This window comes from Artemia sp. Qi Xiang Cuo, chromosome 20, assembly GCF_049724085.1.
Source record: "Artemia sp. Qi Xiang Cuo chromosome 20, ASM4972408v1, whole genome shotgun sequence".
NCBI lineage: Eukaryota > Metazoa > Arthropoda > Branchiopoda > Anostraca > Artemiidae > Artemia > Artemia sp. Qi Xiang Cuo.
In genome coordinates, this window is record NC_142813.1 from 38424470 (window position 1) to 38447753 (window position 23284).

The following is a 23284-nucleotide window of genomic DNA, read 5'->3' on the forward strand; positions in this document are numbered from 1 at the left end:
TTGTGCGTGTGTGTGTGTGAGTTTTTGTGTTCATTTGTTAGTTTTTGTGTTTGTGTGTGTGTGTGTGTGTAAGTTTTTGTGTGTGTGTTAGTTTTGGAGTGTGTGTGTGTGAGTTTTTTTTGTGTTCATGTTTTTGTTTTTGTTTATGTGTGTGTGTGTGTGTGTGTAATTTTGTTTTAGTGTGTATGTTTTGGCGTGTGTGTGTGTGTGAGTTTTATTGTGTGTGTGTCTGTGTAATTTTTGTGAGTGTGTGTGTGTGTAAGTTTTTGTGTGCATGTTAGTTTTAGTGTGCATGTTAGTTTTATTGTGAATGTGTAAGATTTTGTGTTTGTGTGTGTGTGTAAGTTTGTGTGTGTGTGTGTGTGTGTTTGTGTGTGTGTAAGTTTTGGCGTGTGTTTGTAAGTTTTCGTGTGTGTGTGTGTGTAAGTTTTCTTGTGCATGTGTAAGTTTTGTGTGTGTAAGTTTTGGCGTGTGTGTGTCAGTGTTAGTGTGTTTGTGTGTAAGTTTTGTGTGTGTGTGTGTGTTTTAGTTGTTTTGAGTGGGTGTTTGAGTTTTTTTGTGTTCATGTGTCATTTTTTGTGTGTGTGTGTGTGTGTGTGTAAGTTTTTGTGTGTGTGTAAGTTTTGGAGTGTGTGTGTGAGTTTTCGTGTGTTTGTGTGTGTAAGTTTTGTGTGTGTGTGTGTGTGTGTAAGTTTTTGTGTGCATTTAAGTTTTTGTGTGCATTTAAGTTTTTGTGTGCATGTAAGTTTTCGTGTGCATGTGTAAGTTTTTGTGTGCTTCCCAAATCATAATTTTCTGAAAGGACACACCTATGAAAGGCTAAGAAATCTAGCTTAGAAAGGTCAAAAATAGCAAATTAACCATCCCAAATCATAGGTTTCAGTCAACACACACCTACGAATGGCTATGAAATCCTGCTCAGAAAAGTCAAAAAATATCAACCCACACACCCCCAAATCATAGGTTTCAGACATCACACACCTACGAAAGACTAAGAAATCCGGTTATGAAAAGTCAGAAATAGCAAATTACATATCCCAAATCATAGGTTTCAGACAACACTCACCTATGAACGGCTAGGAAACCTAGCTCAGAAAAGTCAAAAATAGCAAAATAGTCATCCCAAACTATATGTTTCAGACAACAAACACCTATGAAAGGCTAAGAAATCCAGCTCAGAAAAGTCAAAAGTAGCAATCCACCCACCCCAAATCATATGTTTCAGACAATACACACCTATGAAATACTAAGAAATCCTAATCAGAAAAGACTGAAATAGCAACCCACACATCACAAATCATAGGTTTCAGACACCAAACAACTACGAAATACTAAGAAATCCGGTTATGAAAAGTCTGAAATAGCAAATTACACATCCCAAACTATTGGTTTCAGACAACATTCACCTACGAAATACTAGAAAACCTTAGCTCAGAAAAGCCTGAAATAGCAAACTACACATCCCAAATCATAATGTTCTGACAACACATACCTATGAAAGGCTAAGAAACCTAGCTCAGAAAAGTCGAAAATAGCAAACTACACATCCCAAATCATAGGTTTCAGACACTACACACCTATGAAAGACTAAGAAATCCAACTCAGAAAAGCCCGAAATAGTAATATACATAGCCCAAATCATAAGTTTCAGACAGCATTCACCTACGAAATACTAAGAAACCTTAGCTCAGAAAAGTCTGAAATAGCCAACTACTCATCCCAAACTCGAAGTTTCAGACAACAAACACCTATGAGTGACTAAGAATCCTAGCTCTGAAAAGTCCAAAAAGCAAACTACACCTCCCAAATCATAATTTTCTGAAAGGACACACATATGATAGGCTAAGAAATCTAGCTCAGAAAAGTCGAAAATAGCAAATTAACCATCCCAAATCATAGGTTTCAGTCAACACACACCTACGAATGGCTAAGAAATCCAGCTCAGAAAAGTCAAAAAAATAGCAACCCACACATCCCAAATCATAGGTTTCAGACACCACACACCTACGAAAGACTAAGAAATCCGGTTATGAAAAGTCGGAAATAGCAAATTACATATCCCAAATCATAGGTTTCAGACAACACTCACCGATGAACGGCTAATACACATATCTCAGAATTGTCATATATAGCAAAGTACTCTTCCCATAAGATTGGTTTCAGAGATCAATCACATATTATCGTCTAAGAAATTCAGCTCAGAAAAGTCAAAAGTAGCAATCCACCCATCCCAAATCATAGGTTTCATAGAACACACGCCTATGAAAGACTAAGAAATCCAGCTCAGAAAAGTCAAAAATAGCAAACTACATATCCCAAATCATCGGTTTCAGTCAACACACACCAACGAAAGACTAAGAAACCTAGCTCAGAAAAGTCAAAAATAGCAAACTATTCATCCCAAACTATTGGTTTCAGACAACATTCACCTACGAAATACTAGAAAACCTTAGCTCAGAAAAGCCTGAAATAGCAAACTATACATTCCAAATCATAATTTTTTGACAACGCATACCTATGAAAGGCTAAGAAATCCAGCTCAGAAAAGTCGAAAATAGCAAACTACACATCCCAAATCATAGGTTTCAGACACCACTCACCTATGAAAGACTAAGAAATCCAACTCAGAAAAGTCAAAAATAACAAACTACATATCCCACATCATAAGTTTCACTCAACACACATCAACGAAAGGCTAAGAAACCTAGCTCATAAAAGCCTGAAATAGCAAACTACTCATCCCAAACGATTGGTTTCAGACAACATTCACCTAGGAAATACTAGGAAACCTTAGCTCAGAAAAGCCTGAAGTAGCAAACTACACATCCCAAATCATAGGTTTCAGACAACACACATCAACGAATGACGGGTGCTCGGGGAGAGCCTTTGAGGGTCTGTGGGTCCCGTGAGGGTCGGGGGTCCTTTGGGCGCGCGGGGGGCCGGGGGGGGACGTGGGGTGGGGCGTGGGGGCCCGGGTATGGCATGGGGGGGTCTGGGTGGGCCGTTGGGGCGCCGGGAGGGTCTTTGGGTGCCTGGGGGACATTTGGGGACCGGTGGAGGGCCTTTGGGACCCCGTTGGTCCTTTGGGAGCTCGATGTGCCTTTGGGGGGCCCGGGGATGGCATTTTGGGGTCTGGGTGGGCCTTTGGGGTGCCGGTGGCCCTTTGGGAGCTTGGGGGGCCTTTGAGTGTCCGGGGGACAGTTGGGAGCCTGGGGGACATTTGGGGCCTGGGGATGGCCTTTGGGGGTCTGGGTGGGCCTTTGGGGGACCGGTGGAGGGCCTTTGGGAGTTTGGGGGGCTTTGAGGACCGGGGGCTTCCTTCGGGGTTGGGGTAGGAGGATTGGAACCCTTTGGGGTTGGGTTAGAGGACCTCACAACACTGTTCAAATGAAACTTGTGTATTATAACTACCACACTCAAATTCTCTTCTAAAATCTCTTCAAAAATCTTCTTTTAAAATGTCTCTATCTGTTTCGCCGAAATAGTTCCATAACCTGTCTAAAACGGTTTCGCCCAAATAATCCCTAAACGTAAATTCAGCGTGTTCCTTTGTTATTGGCATCTCTGCGCTAACGCATTTCAAATTAATATGAAACCTTTTCGCGCGTTAAAACAATTCATCGCTAAGATGTTTCTTGCCTAATTGTTTCCATGGCCTTTGGTTATTAATATCCTTTGGAGTTCGACCAGTAGAACTATTCCCGAGGCAAAGACATTAATGATTTGGATCTATTCCTGCTGAAATGTTTCTAGGCGAAAATTTTTAAAGTCTGACAGATGATGTCATTGATTGATTGATCTGTCAAGAAAGGGGAAATTAATTTGTTGTTTCTAAGGGGAATTATTGATTCACGATAGGTGAATTGAGGTCGACAGCACAGGTGTTCTGACTCGTGACTACACCACGTGGTTTATGGTTTTCTCAGTGAGAAAGTTCCTTTTTTTTCAAATTCTCACTGACAAAAACCATAAATAATCCGTAACCATCCATGAAAACAACCATAAATGTGACAAAATTCATGGTCTTTCAAGTGAGAAAATTCCTGTTTTTTCATTCTCACTGAGAAAACCATAAACCACGTGGTTCGTACGGGACTCAATAAGGTCATCTCTACTAGTAACTGCAGCTGAGTGACTAGTGCCGGACAATCACAACGCAAATGGTGAGTGCTAATCCGATCAAGATCACTCGATTTAGACTTAAGTTTAAGCATACAATTAACAATACTTTTAGTTGAGACGGGAATAACAAGACGTTGCAAAACTTTAGGTGGCAAAAATTTAGAAACTAGGCACTGAAAATGACAATGAACCCTATACTCAATCTTACAAAAAATATATTTTTATAATGCCCAAGCCAAGACGAATCTGGGATAACATCACTGGTCCCTAATGAATCAAATTTAGACGCATTAATGACTTCTTTCCATTTTACTGCACTTTTAGGGAAAACAGCACCATTATATCGAACCAAAGGAAGATACTGCTTAAACTCTGTTTTTGTCTTACTTTCTATATCAAACACTTGGCCTCATAAGGGCCGCCCACACGCGGTCCAGATACGAAGCCAGAGTTTAGCACGATTTTGACGGCTTTAAAACCCGGGTCTTCTTTTCAAATTGGACTTCGATATACAGAGATATACATTTATAAGTACAAGGTGACCAAGTCGTATTTCTATAAAATTATCAGAGGAATAAAATAAGATGGATGACAAAGGAATAGCTAACCGTTTGATAACACATGCAAGGCCCCCGGAAGGTCGGCCTTTTGTATTTTGGTCATTGGTTCAAGTTCAATCATTTTATTATTAACATATACATGTATATGTGGTACATATACTTGTGGTAAAGACAATACGGTAGCTACTTCTTCGTAGAGAGTTAACGGAGATGGCAGAAAATAAATGTTCTTCCAAGAACAAAATGACAAAATCATTCATTTTTTGATTTAATGAGCCATCTTTATCTTTCGTGCCGTTGATATTAAAAGAGCAGATTGAGACGACAATTCGACAGTCATTTCTGAATCACACGTTTGCTCAGGAAATCACGCAAAATACGACATTTTAGGCTATACGATTCGTGATTACCTCACAATTAGCGCATTTTGAATCAAAAACACAGGGGGAATCACGGGAGGATATGTGAGAGCCGGCACAGCGGCTACATTTTGTTGGCTTATCGCATTTGGTTTTCATGTTGTTGGGATATTGACAATAATGACAGCAAAAGGGGGGGGTGCAGGAATTCAGAGACCCAGAATGATTCATAACCAACCTTGAGCCCGAGTCATGGGCTATTACTCTGGGCTACAGTATCAGCAAAGGTAATTTTCACAGCCAGGGATTTTTCCAAACGTTCAGTGTCGATGACACCTTCACATTCCAGAAAAATCATCACCTCATAATTAGTGGGCACCCCCTCAACAATGCCATGAAATTTCTTTTCGCGCATAATGACGTCACAGCTATTCAATACGGTTGGAACCGGATCCCTGAAAATCTTTGCTGCAGATTGACTAATCTGAACAAACAGGTTATCGCCAGAAGGATTTATGCTGTGAATAGCTTCATGGCCAGGGATTTTATTAATAGCATGAGCCTGTTTTGAAGGATCATCAAGTTTAGTCGGCACTTTTGAAATGATACCGGTGGCAGTGCTTTCAATATGAGGACTAGCATAAGGAATGGGACGTGACGGAAAATTAAATCATAGGCTGTTACCTTTTCTTTGATGAAGTTAAGGGTACTATCCAGAGCACAAATTTTGGAAGCAAGTTTATGATAAGCAGCAGCGGGAATTACAGGCACTTCAGTGGGTGAAATAATTACCTACGTCGGCACTGCTAGTTCCTCATTTTCGCACTTCCGAAGTAAATCAATCTTATCTTTCAAATTCCGAGCGGAGGCATTATCACCTTGTCTCCTTGGTGCTGTTTTGCTACAAGTATATTCTTCTGCCCATAAATCCACTTTAGCATCTTTGAAAACATTTTCAGGAAAAAACTCCACTACATGACTAATAATAACTTCATCATCAATACCCGATCGAATGTTTGATTGGATAAAATTAAGAATAGCTGAATACGAAAACATTATCATTTTGCATAGCTCAGCATAAAACAATCTTGGTCCAAAACATAGCCCAAATTAATCCACTATCCCGGTAAAAACAAAAGTCCATCAAATTTGCATAATTAAAATCATTTTGCAATCATTAAAACCAGCGTTAAAGTCCATATATGTCTGCACTCTCAATGTTATAATATATTCCAAAGTTAATTCGGCTTAAAATTGAAGTATTGTACATCGGTCGGATGCCAAATGACGACTGATGGACTTTGAAATCTTATTATTCTTATTGCAATGGAATTTTATTGATCTAATTAAACAGCCATTTGTTTTTCAGGAATTGTTCTTAAAGAATTAGGCAAAAAGTAAAAACTTTAGAGTAAAGAGCAAGGTCTTGTGGAAGGGAGAACTCCTTTCATATACGTAATAATTTCCGTTCCTTTTAATTTTTAATGTTGCTCCTTACTTTCAGTTGAAAAAACAGTTTTTTTTTTAATTTGATAACTTGAAAGGATTTATATTAAGTGAACTATTGTTAAACCAACTAGAAACCATATTTGTATGCTGTCTATATTTTCTTCTTCTTTTTTGTTAATTCTCTTAATAGTTTCTCTTGAGCATAACCCCATTTTTTAAGATGAATAGCTTTTCAAATTATGAATTTAATTTTAAGAATTCGGATCAAAACTTTCTATAAAACTTCTGATTCTTAGCTAATTTGTTCCAAAATTGGAAAAAAGCTATCTTGCTCCTAAGCCACTCACCTTATGCTTCTGTTAATATCTCCATTATACTTAATCCTTAAAAATTCGTTAGAGGTTGTAGCCATGTGAAAATATGACGTCTTCTCGTTTGGGAAAAAAGTGTCTGGAACCCAAATATTTCTAAGATATTCGGTGCTTACTGATAAAAGCTCCACTCCAGTTGCTTTGCTATACCGAAGTCGATTGTCATTCCAATATTGACGAAAATAGAAATCTGTTGTAAAATCCTTGAAAAAACAAAATACTCAGGTAAATAAAAATACATTTCAGGAGCAATACTAAAACAAAAATTATGCCTGGAAAATAGTCTGCTATAGTCATTCGAGGATGTTGTAGTGCAAAGTGTCTGTCTCTGTCATCTCCCTCTCTTTCACCCTCTAATTTTGTCTCTCTATCTCTCTCTTTCTCTGTCTAACTACTCAACTTTATCTCTCGATTTCTATTTCAAATTTTCTCTCTCTCTCTCTTTATCTCCCTCTGTCTTTCATTTTATCCCTCTTCCCCTCTCTTTCTTTCTCATACGATGCTTGGTATATGCCATTTGAACGAACCGTTTTCCGTAAATTTTCCAATTTTCTTGTATGAAATTTCATTAGAAATAACCTGTATGAATCTGACCGAGTGCTTTTCTTTTAGGAAGTATTATTTAAGTGGACTATAACTTAAAGTCATCAATTTTCCATTTTCATTGACCCTTGTCATTGAATTTTCTCTCTGAGCGAAGTTTGAGCTCAGAGCAATTAAAAAAGTCAAAAAGAGCAGAATGCAGGCATCTGAACAAAATTCAAACATTTAGGAGCCTAATATAAGCCTTCGAATCTTCAGAACTGTGGTTTCGTGTCTCATCGCCTTGAAACCGAATCTTGCATGTGATGAAGAATAGGTGTTAGTGGTGTACTCCTACGTTCTAGACCAGGGGTCTCCAAACTACGGCCCGAGGGCCAAATCCGGCCCGCGGACAGATTTTGTCCGGCCCGCGGAGAGCTAGCATACTTGAAAACTCCTTTTAGAGAACATATTCTTATAGCAAATTAAATTTATTTTACTGAAGTATTCTAATTTTATGTTGAATAATTATTAATATGACATCTACATTGATATGGTCATGAGCTAACTACTCATAACATTGTTGTAGGCTTATTGTTATTGTTTTTTGTGATAAGTTGGATAAAGAAACAAAGAATTGTAATGTGAGAAGACATGTATAATATGCAGAAAATGTAAGTTCAGTATACAATAACTAAAAAATTACTGAAATGAATCGAACTAACGTTTTATACATTTTAAATAAAAACACAAGCATAATGACATATGAAATACTAATGAGATTTATGTAATTGAGATTTTCCACTGACAATAGTATGTAGTTGTGGACTAATTTTACTTGTACCGATTACTAAAAGAGATTTAAAATGCTCATCAGTTAATTTAGATCTGTAAATATTTTTTGTGTACTTCATTCACACAAGGTCTTCTCACACAAATAAGTAGTACCGTACCAAAAACACAAAACAGCCCACGAGCAAATTTATGCAAATTATCAAATTGTGTCAGTGGAAGACTCTTATAAAATTCCAACAAAGATGAGTTTTGATATTTGTTCTTAATTATATCACAGCACTGTAGATCAGTCATTTCCATTTGAAGTTCTGGGGCTAGGGTTTCAATGTCAGTATCAAAAGGATTCTGAAAAAGCTTCATTTGATTCGCAATGGCATCAAAGTCCGAGAAAGGAGTATCAAAATTTATTTTCAAAGCACTCAAAGTTTCGATTGCAAAATCGATAGGAAACTCAGTCTCAGTGGTGTGGCTGAATATTTCACATGTTTTAAAATGTGAAAAACATTTACTTTGTTGTTGCGATTGAAACAGTATCAGTTTCTTCTGGAATGATTTGATATTAGTGTATAAATCAGGAAGATGCTGGTTTTCTCCTTGCAATCTCAAATTCAGTTCGTTCACATGTTTTGTTAAATCAACATAGAATGCTAACTTCCACAGCCATGTGTTGTTTTGTAATTCAGTAAGAGGGCGATGCTTTTCATTCAAAAAAATTTCGATCACTGCTCGAAGTTAAAAAAAACGCTGAAGGACTTTCCCCCAACTAAGCCAACGTACGGCAGTATGATAAGGTAAGTCATTTTCTCCAATCTCTTCAATAAATTGTCGGAATTGTCGGTGATTCAGCCCAAAAGATCTGATAAAATCAACAGTTGATATGATTGGTTTCAGAACTTCAGACATATCCAAACATTTTCCTCACAAAGACTGTTGATGAATGATACAATGTAAGACTAATGGTTTTGAACCACCGTCATTTTCTACAGCCTTTGACACAAGAGCGACCACTCCTTTATCTTTCCCACACATATTTTTGCCTCCATCAGTTGTAATACATTTCAAGTTTTTCCATCGAAGGTTCTTTTTGTTAATGGCCATTTCAACTCCTTTAAAAATATCTGTACCGGTAGTTGTGCCACGAATACTATACATATCAAGAAGTTCTTCATGCACTTCATAGCTTTTATCTACTCCTCGAATATAAATCAATACCTGAGCAGTATCTGACACATCCGTTGACTCATCCAAGGCCAAAAAAAACCACTCGACATGTCCATTTTTGTCGAGTTGAGAGGATATATTTTCAGCGATGTTTTCTACCCTTCGAGCCACAGTGTTTGCTGACATACTGACAGTTTTTAATAAATTTACCCTATCAGGGCACATTTCTTCGGCTACTGCAATTATGCATTCTTTGATCATTTCTCCATCGGTGAATGGTTTTCCACGTTTTGCAATTTAAAGAGCCATACGAAAGCTGGCACGAGTTGCAGCCTCTTGTTCAGTTTTGAGTTTTGTAAATGAAGATTGCAGCGATTTCAATCCGTGCTTCATAGATTCGAATTTTTCTGTCCGCAAACTTCCTGTATACTTTGAGTAATTTTGAAAATGTTTTGTTTCATAATGACTTTTAATGTTATATTCCCTGAGAACGGCTATGCTTTCATTGCAAATCAAACATAGCGCCTTGTTACTGGACTCAATTACGAAATACTGAATGTTCCACTGATCTTTGAATTTTCTGCATTCACTATCAATTTTTCGCTTCTTTTCCATACTACTAAATCATGCCAAAAAGCAACAATTCAAATCAAAATACTGTTACAAAGATGTCTTAAACTTAAACATCCACAAACACGTTGTAAGGAGGTACACACTATTTTATTTCACAACAGTGTCATAGGAACTGACTTGTGGTTGCGCCAGTAGCCTTTCTTATATATTCCAATTACTACCATCTAGAAGTGAGTTTCCGATTGTGTCCACCAGATGCCGTGTCACGTTACTCCTCATGGCTCGTGCTCTACGATTAATCTAGAAATTACAGATAATGAAAGGACAATTAATAATATGCAGTGTTGCTGTTTTGCGGACTTTAGTCTGATTTGCAGCCTTTTTAAACTTACGTACTTTTTCGGACTTTTTTTTCATCAGTGAACTATTTCACTTTTTACCATCGGCAACAATGAGAATATGGTTTTGGCCCTCGGAACTTACTGGAGTAATCAGTATGGCCCTGAGGCTGTAAAGTTTGGAGACCCCTGTTCTAGACTAAGCTATATCTGGCTAGATTGGAACCTTGCTGGACCAGGTGGCTGACCTGTACTTTCTCACAACTTTGGAAGATTTTTTTTTTTTTACCAATCACAAAGGGCCTTTAGAAACCTTCACGATTAAAATCAAGATGAAATTTTGTTCTCAAGCTCACAATGCAGCTGCTCAATGGAGAAAATTTGACGACAAAGAAAAGATCCAAAGTTAGTAGGATAGGATTGTTCTAGTAAAAACTGAAATTAATTTTGAAAAAAACTTGTTCCAGTACTAATTACTATCACTAGAAACGCATTACAATTTATGTTAGCCGAAGTGCATGCCAGATCAAAATCTTTTAATCCTAGAACTAAATGGATCTGATGGCTCGGACCTATTAACCTAAGTGTAAAAATTTGATCAACAGATGTTCTCCCCTTTCAAAACCACAATGATCCATACTTGACTTAAAACTTTATCTAATGCATCTCTTACTATAGTAACCATCCCAAGTAGTTTTTTTTCTTGCAAAAATAAAGCTAGTGCCTCTTTTGTGCTACACTCACTCGTATCACCGTTCTTATAAAATAGTGTAGCTAAAGTTCTCCTAAAACAAGTTCATCCTTCCCCTTTTTCAAAAAATTATATTCATAGTCCTCAGTAGGCTACTTATCTTTCTTTAACTTTATAATCACCATATTCTACAAAAGTATTTACCAGATTATCAACACCTACGAAATTACTATTTTTCAGTCTTTTTAATACTTTCTCTAAATCTGTCTTACAATAAATATGCTTCTTTACTTTAAAAGTATCGAGAATTTACCCTTTTTTTTATCGTTCACTACAGCTTCGTCATATTTTAATACATTTCCAAAACGGCTTATTCATATCTCCTTTACACTTTCTTTGTCAAGTATTGAAAACCTGTTTCCATCTTTAACTGAGAAAAGTCTGGACAGACTGTTCTCTCTCAATTTCTTAGCATTTTAAAATAGTATCTTATTACTATGCTTCCCAGCTGCATCTTTAAAATCCTCGCAGTTTTATCTTTAACTTCCATGTAATTTCTACTTAGTTCACATTATAATTCCTTCTCTATTTCTCTTACTTTCCAATCACTTTCGTAAGACCTATCACTCAGAAACCTTTCGTTAATACCCCAAGCTGCTTTCATAACTTTCTTCTCTAAGAAATAATCTACTACTTCATAACTATTTTTCCAAAATGATTCCGTCCATAAAACTATTCAAACCCTATAGTCTCCAGTTTCATATTCAACCGTTGCAGGTAAATCCTCTCACATCTACTATCTGAAGTCTATCAACGTTATAATTACCAGAAAGATGGTTCCCCTTCCAAAACTTCAGCTTTAAATAAACTCTTTATACTACTAGATTGTGATCCTACTTCTAACAATCATATGATTAGTATGTACACTTATAAGTAATTTTATGAGCAAATACTATGGGCTGGGCTTACTGTTTACTAGGCTGCCCGACAACCATGATACCGTATTGGTCATAACTGGATAGCTGTACCAAAAACAATGTAGCAGTCTGCTACTATTGGTACTTTCTTTCCCCGCACCAACTTTTCCAAAGCTAGGATACCATCGATCCGCATTTGCATCACTTCTAAAATTTAAATCCCTTATTAAAAACACTATATTTTGTCTTGGGTATTGTCTATTTGTTCTTGTAACTCTAGGTAAATCCGACTGAGTTACTCCTGGCTCCGTGACTCAGTTCCAAAGAGAATATACTACAATGAGTGATGCCTTGCACTTTTTTTATTTATTTATTAATTCAAAATACGATAAGCTTTGCCAAGTTTGTCGCACCAAACATTACAATAATCTAAGACAGCGCTGAAACACACTCTATGACAACATAACACATGAAACTCCATGAAAATAACGCACTATGGAAACATATAGGTCATAAAAACAACTAATAATGAAAAATAAAATATTCTTAAACTGATCGTGATAAAACCTAGTATGGAAATCTGTATAGGCTAAACTATTTTTGAAACACTGAACCGTGATAGTCGCAACTGTTTCCGATGGAAGTGCGTTCCAAGTCTTCCAAACTCGGTTAGATAAAGAGTTTTGGCCTATTCTTTTCTGTGAACATGGTGGGTATATTTTGTGTTTGTGTTGACGGATACTACTATATTCTGTAAAAGTGAAGAAGCGAGTTGGAGTGGTATTATCAATGTTCCTAACAATGCGGAATGTATTTATTATGTCAGCTCTATCACGTAGGAACTAAAGACAAGGAAACTGTAGTCTCTGCATTCTCTGGTGGTATGGTAGAAGTCTCAGGTAAGATATGAGTTTGGTAGCCCTAAATGTTACTTTCTCAACTTTTTCTCTATCTCTCTTATTAAGGGGATCCGATGAGCAATACTCAAGTTTTGGACTTACAGTGGATACATAAAGTGAAATCACTGAACGAAGATTGAGCTTAGAAAATGTACGCTTTAGACGTAATATTTGGTAATTTTCACTAAGGGTGATATCCAATACATGTTTATCAAATTTGAGACTCAAATCGAAGCAAACCCCAAGGTCTCGAACATACTCCAGGCTTGAAATTAATTTACCATCAATGAATTAATGGTAATGTCGAGGGAGTCTACGCAAATAGTGCACAGCATTGCACTTGGTTTTGTTAATGAACGTAGAGTTTGCCGTATTCCACCGGCGTAGATTATCCAAATCCTCTTGAAGTAAAGAAATCTTGAAGTAAAGAAATTTTTTGGTTACAAAGCCTCCAACTAGAAATCTATGAATAGGCTACTTTATTCATCCCAAGCACTGACTTAATAAATAAGTGATTCCTCGCCTAGTTTCATGCTTCCTAGTTTCATGCAACACTGGTAGATAAGTTTCGGACACTTCTACGAAGTCCAGAACAAGACGTCCAAATTTGCATATTTCCAATGTGATAATTGGCTTTCAACCTTGCAACGCTTTATTTCACAATTTTCGTTTCATTTGAATCTTTCAAATTGTTACACCCTCAAGAAAATTAACTCATTAACTCACCAGTACAAGTTACAGGCTAATAGCTCCTTCTCAAGTCAACACAAAGCAAATCAACCATCTCACAACCAAACAGCAAGAAAGTCCTAGAGACATCCAGTCCAATGGAAGCATGTGCAGCGAACCCTTAGCCTATCTTGATCAGTACATAGTTTTAGCACTTGATCATGAATTCCTCATGTTTGTAGCTGTAGCTGCAGTCTGGTAAGAATGAACCGTGATACATGGTAGCCGAAAAAAAAACGTGTTCCTAAAGAAACTATCTGGCAATATACATTTTTAATGAGATATTATTATGAAACCTGTTATTTTCCTTGAGATTCACCTGAACAATAATTTGCAAAACAACTAGAAATGCTTAAGAATTTCGAAAAAGAACCTACAATTCCTCAAGATGATGTCCAATTGAAATAAAAAGTGCACCATTGAAATCTCTCGTATCGTTTACCCTTTAAAATCCCATGTGATTCAGAGTCCCAACTTTTAGCAACAACAAAAAATCATATTTTTGCATAGGTAGCACTTACGTATCTCCTTTTTTTATGTTTTGATCCATGATCGCTCGTATCCAAAAAGGCGATCATAGTATATCGCCAGAGGGTGCTTTTGAGCCGAAAGGATACCTAGCGTCCTTTTTGAATAACAAAGCAGGCCACACTAAAAAAAAATGTTATTGTCTGTTATTTTGTGCTGCAAAACATCAATTCGGTCCCAAAAAGGACCAGATGCCAGAGGGAGGTAAGTCTTAGGAAAATCTGTTTTTCATTGAGTCAAACTGCAACCCAGTACCTTTCCTTGAAACCTAAGAACAATTACATTTTAGTTTGGGCGGCAGGGCTATTTTCCAGTGGATGTAGACGTGCTCTTTAGGAGACGAGGACACGTTGTGCAGGAGTATCTAAAAATCAAATAAGAATTACTGAATCAGAGGGCCTGGAAAAAGAACCTTGAGCGTAGGAAATAGGAGTTGATACCATCATAGAAGCTGGCGAAGAAGATTTAAGCCAAGGTGTTAGGTTACAGATTATCTCAAACCCAAAGGATTTTGGTAGCTTCAAGAATTTACTCCCGGATTCAAAGTTTATAGCAGAGAAGAATGTACCGGCTCTCATTTAACCAATTACCGAAACAACTCAGGTGACGATATATTTCGGAACGTGAATTTTGACAAGCTCTATAAGAAATAGTATCGAGACCTACTGCAGGCAATACTGAGTAAAACAGTCAGCAAAAGAGCCAATGGTAAAGGAAACAAAGATTGATGACATCATAACAGCTGGTGAAGAAGGTTAAAGGAAGTTGTTAGATTAAATTATGATTAATTATGACACTACCATTAAAAACAGACACTATATCACAGAAATAGCAGTAAATTATAGAAACTGAAAGCTTTAATGGATTATTTCTTTGCTGTAAAATCTATTCAAGCAAATAATTATTTAGAACCTCTCTAACTACTCGTCGGGTAGCTAACCAATGATGGTCTAACTACCCATCGGAACTGCTGGTCGTAGTTCGCTCTTTAATAGGTTCTAGAAAAAAAAATGATTTCTTTCTTTTCGTTGTAATATTAAATGAGGATTGGTGGTAATTGATTAAATGTTTACATATTAAGAAAACCATTTAGAGTGTTTTATATCAATGCACACTAGGAATTCATTTCCAAATAGTGTTTCATTTCCGCTAAAGTCAGTGTTTAAATATTATAACCTCCGCACTTGAAAATCCGGGGTTAATATTTCTGTAGAGAGTTCCAACCTCAAAATTTAAATATAAAAATAATTGTCTATTTCACAAATTTACTTTAATTTTCACCAAAATTGGTTATTAAGGAATTCTGAGCTGTCTGATTGTAAATCTGAGGCTGTAATACTAATAAAATAGTCCAGATTCCTAAAACATAAACTTTATATTTCACAAACGCTATAAATTTTGCACTATCAGAATCATGCAAAAAATTACGATTTTTATGATGAAAGGGAACTTGGGCCTATATGAGACCCCCAAACTCCCACTCCATCCCAAACTTAGCTTATTTAACATATTTTCACCTCTCTTGACTTATGGTTGCTCAGAGGCTATTTAAGGGATGGTTCTAAATTATTATTTAAATAAAAAAAAACAAGTTTTTTTAACTGAAAGTAAGGAACGACGTTAAAACTTAAAACGAACAGAAATTATTCCGTATATGAAAACGGCTGTACCCTTCTCAGCGCCTCGCTCTTTACACTAAAGTTTTTCATTGTTTAAAAAAATAGAGTTGTGAGAAAGTTGTGAGTAGGACTAAACTTGATGAAACTTATATATTTGAAATCAGCATTAAAATTTGATTCTTTTGATGTATCTATTGGTATCAAAATTCCGTTTTCTATAGTTTTGATTACCATTGGGCCGGGTCGCTCCTTATTTACAGTTCGTTACCACGAACTGTTTGAAAAGTAAAGAATTAAAAATATCGTTAACTGCAGTATGATTCTCCTAAAACATCTAATAAAGGGCAGTAAGAAAATTAAGGGAAAGTATGTACGGACTAACGAGAATAAACGCTGAAATTGCAGATATGGAAATGAAATTCCTTTGTATTCCCCATGCAAAGTACTTTGCATGAAAGAACATACATAATCCAGTCAAGAGTTAGGTAGAATAATAAGTGGTAAATGCTGATGATTTAATATCAATAAGATTCAATGCCCTGTAATTTATTCCCATGACCATTAACTTTAGCTCATTTTATATTCACGCCATCAAACAAAACGCTCACGGATGAGGAGTAAATAACAACAATAAATGAGCCCCCGAAATAGCTACTCAATAATCAAAATCCAGTGCAATGCTATATTGTTTACTCGGATAATTCTTCCTTGGGGGAAAAGGAGTGGCACTTCTCGAGGCTACTCTGAAGCATTGTTTGCAGTCACGATTCTAGCTGGGCAAACACATTATCAATTTATTTTATGAATAAATAGAAAATATACCAATTGTAAACTACACAATAAATAGTATATTAAAGAAATAGTAATAGTAATAAAATAGCTCACCATTCCAACTTCAGACATGGAGCTTATACTGACAATAAACAAAGTGATACCAACATCTACTGGAGGACCTGTAAACGGGTTAATGTGACAGTCAAAAGGTTGACTTTATATGACCTGGTTTATAACGAGAATAAAACTTACTTCACTTGTTTTTTTTCTTTGGAGAACACAATCCCGTAAATAGGGAATTGGGAAAATTATATCAATCTTTAAAATACTTTCAAAGGTGCTTACATTGCAGACGATAGAGGAAGAAGCGAATTACATGACAAATTCAAATAACTATTTCTTTTTTATGTCAGCATCGGAAGTGGGTCCTCCCTCTCCTCCCAGCGCACACTAGGACACACCAGCTTTATTTTACAACTAAAAAAGGAAGCTGGTTTTTCAAATAAATAAACACTGATTAAGTTTGAATCCAGTAGTAAATATCTCAGACTGGACATGTTAACTTTTGAATAAACTTATTAATAAGGAGTAAAAGGGGGCGGGCCCCCTTTTTTGTACCCATAGCTGTAGGACAAGGGACCAATAAATGAGAAGTTTATTTAAAGAAAAAGACAAAATGGGGCGAAAATCTTGGGGGGCGTTGACACCCCCTGGAACCGCCCCTAAAAAATCTTATTGTGTTGCATTTTGTTTTAACTGCTTATTTGTTTGAGACAAGTACATTTTGAACTCTTTTATTTAAAAATGCCCTGATTTGCTGGTTAAAAACTAAAAATAGGACATCAAGAATCAGTGTAACTAGATTTCTTTCCCGTTGAAGTTCTTAAACTTATTTGAGGTGGCTTCACGGCCTGAATTTTTCAATAAGATCTACATAAAAAAAATCTACGAAGTATCAATACAACTGCATTTTATATCCTTGATTAACTTCTCTCCCCCCCCCCAATTTGAAATTTAAAATCTACATGATCATCCCGTCCAATATTCCATCGAAGTTTCAGATGAGCACCATAAGCTGTTATTTTATACTCTTAACCGTTCCTGAAATATTTTAAATATTTACCGTTCAATTTCAATTCAAAATTGAAAATGTATTCACTTTCTTTATCAGAGGCAACGTTTTAGTGTTGTCCAAATAAAGTGTCACGTGCCTCCCAGTTTTTTTCTCAACCATTTCTTTTGAAAGAAAAAACTTGCAAGGGGTTCATTTAATTAGAAATAAAAGATCACAGTACATATTTGTACTATGATTTTAGCACAAAGCTATGATTGTGGGGCAATCGGCAACTCTCTCGTGTCTTTTTTGATACTTAGCCCCTCCAAAACCCTAAATCTATCGGGGTGAACGTTTGAAATAATCATTTTGTTACAATTTCGTAAATGTCCAATAAAGACACCTTTAAGGATGGTGTGATCCCAGAGCTCCCGGGCCGAGGGTCATAGATTATGATAATTGCTAATTATTTACAGATGAGTTTTAACTGGGAAAAGGACGCCATGCAGACATTTGGTGTACAACTGACACAAAACTTTTATGGCTCGTTCCCTGGGTCGGGAGAAACAAAGACTTTGCTGGTTGAGGTAAGATTTTAGGGGGCCTGTAAATGGGTGAAAAATCCCTATGCCCCTTATCAGTTTTAAACTTGCATCCGTAACTGTTATGGCCTAGAGGAACCTAATACATAAAGACAATTTTTGGGGCCACAAACAATTCAATAAAATATTTTTCAGATAAGCTGGAAACCTATCTCAATTACTGTTTGGGCTGAAATCACCTCAATATAGAAGGAAAGATAGAATATAAACAATGGTTTGCTTGAAACTGGGGTCCACTAAAGGTTCAAAAAGGGTCAAATACCGTTTCCTTTCTGCCTCAATCTTATATCCTCATCCCCTTGGGCTTAACTCCAGTGCAGAAAGAAAATAGAAAATAAATATTGGTTTTCCGATTACAGGACCCGACATATGATCAAAAATGCAACATTTTTTTTTTTCCTTTTTTTTTTTTTGTAAATGGTTGCAAAATTAAATCTGGAAGTCCCAGGTTCAAGGGGATCCTAATACATCAATTAGTATGGGGTTATGCTATAGCCCCGTTTTTTATTTTTTTAATGATATAGCCGCTATAGATTTAGAAGCTATAGGCTTCCTGTTTTGATCACTTTGAAACTTGTACCCATAACTGGGTCAAGGAGAAACTAATGTAGAAAAAAAAAATACAGTTTGAGGGGCATTGTGTAGCAACCAAAAAAGGCCATTTTTTCTGCAGGAATTGAAACTTATGCCTATTATTTTTTTTTTTAATGGCCTTAAAACTTATATTTTTAAGCTTTTGGACCAAGAAGCTTCAAATTCACAAGAAAAAAAAGATAAGCTTCACGGGAAATCGGGTCCAAAAGCAGCCAATAATCTTGTTCTAGTTGGGGCAAGGGTAGCCCTTGAAATTTTCAAGAATCGTTGTCTCCGCTAAAGCGACCGTGCATTTTTACTTGGAGTGAAGTGTACTTGGAGACCAGGAAATGAACCGATAGCTTTCTTATCCCTGATCACTTTGAAACTTGTACCCATAACTGGGTCAAGGAGAAACTAATGTAGAAAAAAAAAATACAGTTTGAGGGGCATTGTGTAGCAACCAAAAAAGGTCATTTTTTCTGCAGGAATTGAAACTTATGCCTATTATTCCCTGGGTCAAGATCGTTGTCTCCGCTAAAGCGACCGTGCATTTTTACTTGGAGTGAAGTGGACTTGGAGACCAGGAAATGAACCGATAGCTTTCTTGTCCCTGATCACTTTGAAACTTGTACCCATAACTGGGTCAAGGAGAAACTAATGTAGAAAAAAAAAATACAGTTTGAGGGGCATTGTGTAGCAACCAAAAAAGGCCATTTTTTCTGCAGGAATTGAAACTTATGCCTATTATTCCCTGGGTCAAGAGGACTTTATTTTACAGGTAGGAATATAAATCTCTTCTTAATTGACGTACAAGCTTCCGGGATAAAGGGTACCAAAATGAATTAAATGGTTTTTTAATTTTAAATTTTTAGTCTATAAATTTTTTACTAGAATTTACTAAAGAACTTTCAATGGATGTCGAGAATGATTTTATTCATATGAATTGAAGACCTCCGTAAATTTTGGCCTTCTATTGGGCTGAAATCATATTGACCCCTATCTTTAGACACATTTAACACGTTAGTCATGTACCTTAATCCACCATTTTATCAAACTAATCTTTTTATGTTAATTTTTTTGGCAGCTGTCTGTTTCTTATATAAGTGCGATAGTGGTTAAGAAAGTGGTAACCGCGCGATAACAGAAGTTTCGTTAATGCTAATGAAATAAAACAAAATAGGATGAAAATATAATAGTTTATGAACAAAACTAGGCTATATATTTGCACATTAGGGAGGGAGCGGATAAACCATAGAATATATTAAATACTTAACCCAACCAACCTAGGTACCTTTTATTCCCCCTGAACCCCCAAAAAAACTAAAGTTTAAATATACCACAGACACCTTTGTTCAATCATTATACATTGGAGACTACCCGGTCATTGTCCTATCGGAGCTTCGATCTTCAATACAATTGTCGGGCGCTTACCACTTTGTTAACCATTATCATAAGTGCATTGTAAGGTCATTGGTTTTCTACCAAAAACACATTTTAATTGAGGTGTCTATGTGACCTGAAATATGAAAGCAGATCAGTGTACAAAAAGAAAAAGAAATTTCAATTTATCGTACTAAAAATTGATACAAACTGCTTCTCCTCCCCCTCCCCCAGAATTTTTGTCCTCGTTAAGGTCTTATTGGTTCAGTATGCTTATCCAGAAAGTTCACTAACATCAAAGGAAAATAATATTTGGCCGATTTTGGTTTTTCTTCTGAATCGATTCAGAATATCTTGATCAATTTTGTTCCTTCTTTGTTCGTTTGGTCCTGTATGCACTGTCAATAAACTTCTAGCCGATTGAAGACCAAGCAAATTTGGGCTTCTTTGGTTCGTCAATAATCAATAAAACAATTTTTTTCATCGCTTCTGACTTCACTGTAGTCATCTTGTCTCTGCTTACATAACCTGTAGGTTTACGCCAAAGCGTAACTTTTTTATTAATGTTAGCCTACTCCTAATGCCTCGGTTAGAGTTGCTTGAAAAAAATTCACTGTCAGTTGATGATGTTTTATCACATCAGATAGGTCTCCATTTTCAAGATCGAGTTGATGAATGCACAAAGCTACTCCGCCTAAGCCGTTACGTTCGTTTTGAAGAGTTTGGTCAAATTAAAAAAGAGATGAATAGTCTGTGTGTTGCTCAATGTAATTGCCAAATAACGTCGGCTTTTGAAGAAGTAGTTCAGTTTTTAAGTAATATTGATAGTGTGACTGATGTTTTTGGAATTTGTGAATCATTCTTGAGTATGAATAGTCTTCTCTCTTCCTACTCTTTTCCAGGTTACCAACTGATATCAAAGTCGCGGCAGTCAATGGGGCCCGGGGGACTTGCATTTTTGGCGAGAGAGGGATTGAATTTTAAGGAAAGGGAAGACCTTTATTTATGGAATGTAGGTCTGATAGAAATTTTTGCTATTGAGATTGAAATAGAAAAAGGTAAAAAGCTAATTGTTTGCCTGGTTTATAGACCCCTTGGTGCTCGTTTGGAGGAATTTTTTCAGGGGTTTGATCAGTTTTTAAGTAGGGCCCAGTCTAGTCGATCGGATTGCGTTATTTTGGGTGATTCTAACTTTGATTTATTGAATTTAAATGGTTTTAATTTAGAATTTTTAAATCTGGCGTTATCTTACGATTTGTACCCAGTGAATCTGATTCCTTCCCGTATCACTGCTCAGTTGGCAACATTAATTGATAACATATTTGTTTCTTCGAATCTATTGAGACAAGCATTCTGTGATGTTCTCCTTCAACCTGCTTCTGACCACCTCCCAATTGTTTGTATGGTAGATAGTAATAAAACTTCGGCTAAAAAACTAAGTAAGAAAGTTTATAGAGATATGAGAGATAATAACTTGAGAAAGCTGAAAGAGCAAGTTAGTACTATAGCATGGGATGAAGTTAGCGAAGAGCAAAATGCAACCACAGCGTTTAACAGGTTTATGAATATTCTCTTACCGGTATATGAGGCGTCTTGTCCTCTGAAGACAAATGAAAAAAGGAAAATAATCCAAGAAAGCCATGGGCGACAACAGAATTGCTGGAAATGATGGAAATGCGGAACCAGCTTTTCGAAGAACATTTATAGAGTCCGGAAAGTGTGAGTTTGTTTGAAGAATTTAAGCGAGTGAGAAACAAAGTTAACCATACGCGTCGCAGTGAGAAAAAAGCATACTATGCTTCTGCTTTTGACGGTAAAGTAGTGATGCAAAAGGCACCTGGCGACTAATAAATGAGGTTTTAAAAGATAAGACTAATGATAATGATAGAGTAAAGAGTCTGCTGGTGAATGGAAGTGAAATCACTGATAAATGGGAAATGGCGGATGAGTTTAGAAAATATTTCAGGAACATTGGCACAAGTATTAAGGAAGAAGAAGCTAAAAAGTCTGGAAGACATCTGTGAAAGCCCTTTATTGATAATCGAGGTGAAGGGTGCAGTTTTTCGTTCGAGAAGTACACAGCAAAGTAGACCGAGACCACAGTTAAAGGACTGAAGTTCAATTCGGCTGGAATACATGGGCTTAATCTTAGAGCTGTAAATGTCATCCTAGTTTATATATTACCTTGTCTACTTCATTTGATAAATCTACCACTCCATACCGGTGAATTCCCTAGTGGTCTTAAACTGGCAAAGGTAATACGATTATGTAAAGGAGGCAACAAAAAAGAACAATCGAATTGGCAATCGATTTCTTTATTGCCTATTTTTTCTAAAGTCTATGAAAAGATAATTCACAGGAGCCTTTATGAATATTTGGATAAACCAGGAATATTGGATGACAGCCAATTTGGATTCCGCAGTAAACATTCTACTAGCCATGCTGTTCACCATCTTCTGGATGTAGTCAATGGAGCTCTGGAACAAGGTCTCATTCCTTTAACAATCTTTGTCGACTTCAAAAAAGCCTTTGACACTGTGGATTTTGAGTTGTTGCTGTGTCGTCTGTCTAGTCTGGGGATAGAAGATGTTTGCTAGAATTGGTTTAAATCATATTTTTATGAAAGGTCAAATAAAGTAATGTTAGGTGACATTGTTAGTGGAGTCTATCTTGTAAAATGCGGAGTTCCACAGGGCTCAGTCCTGGGTCTGTTACTCTTTCTCGAATACGTCGATACTCTGAGGTTCTACATTCCTGAAGCAACTATGACAGCATTTGCAGATGATACTGCTTTGACAATTTTTGCACGGCCCCGGGAAGAACTGGCGGCTAAGGCAAACCGAACGCTGGAAAACCTTTTGGCGTTTACCTCCTTGAGTTACCTGGCTGTTAGTACTTCTAAGACAAATTATATGATTTTTAGTAGGATAGGAAAAATTGTAAATAGCGTTTCTATGGTATTTGAAAATTTGTCGCTTTCACAGGTTTTTAAAAATAAATATTTGGGAGTTTATGTTGACAATAATTATAGTTAGAGGAAACACATAAATATGATTTCTTGGAGTGATGCGGCGTTTGAAACAGGTTTTACCTTTAACTGTTTAAAGAAATATATATCATACTGTTTTTCATCCTTTTATTGTTTATGGTTGCTGTATTTATGCATTTAATTTTTCTTCAAATATTAAAAGACTGCAGATTCTTCAGAATAAGGCGCTTCGAGTACTAGGTGAGTTTATTCAGTATAAGCGCAGGCGTGACTGTT

The 23284-nt window shown here is 36.5% G+C and overlaps 1 protein-coding gene across 1 annotated transcript in view; it reads right to left on the reverse strand.

Moving 5' to 3' along the window:
* LOC148940171 (gamma-aminobutyric acid receptor subunit beta-like) overlaps positions 1 to 23284 on the reverse strand; it is a 189640-nt gene that overhangs the window by 62797 nt on the left and 103559 nt on the right. Inside the window, exons 4-5 of the mRNA XM_089106090.1 lie at positions 16519 to 16586; positions 6838 to 7064 (exon numbers count right to left, since the gene is read on the reverse strand). Of these exons, the coding sequence (XP_088962216.1) occupies positions 6838 to 7064; positions 16519 to 16586 (295 nt within the window). The remainder of the gene's footprint in view (positions 1 to 6837; positions 7065 to 16518; positions 16587 to 23284) is intronic.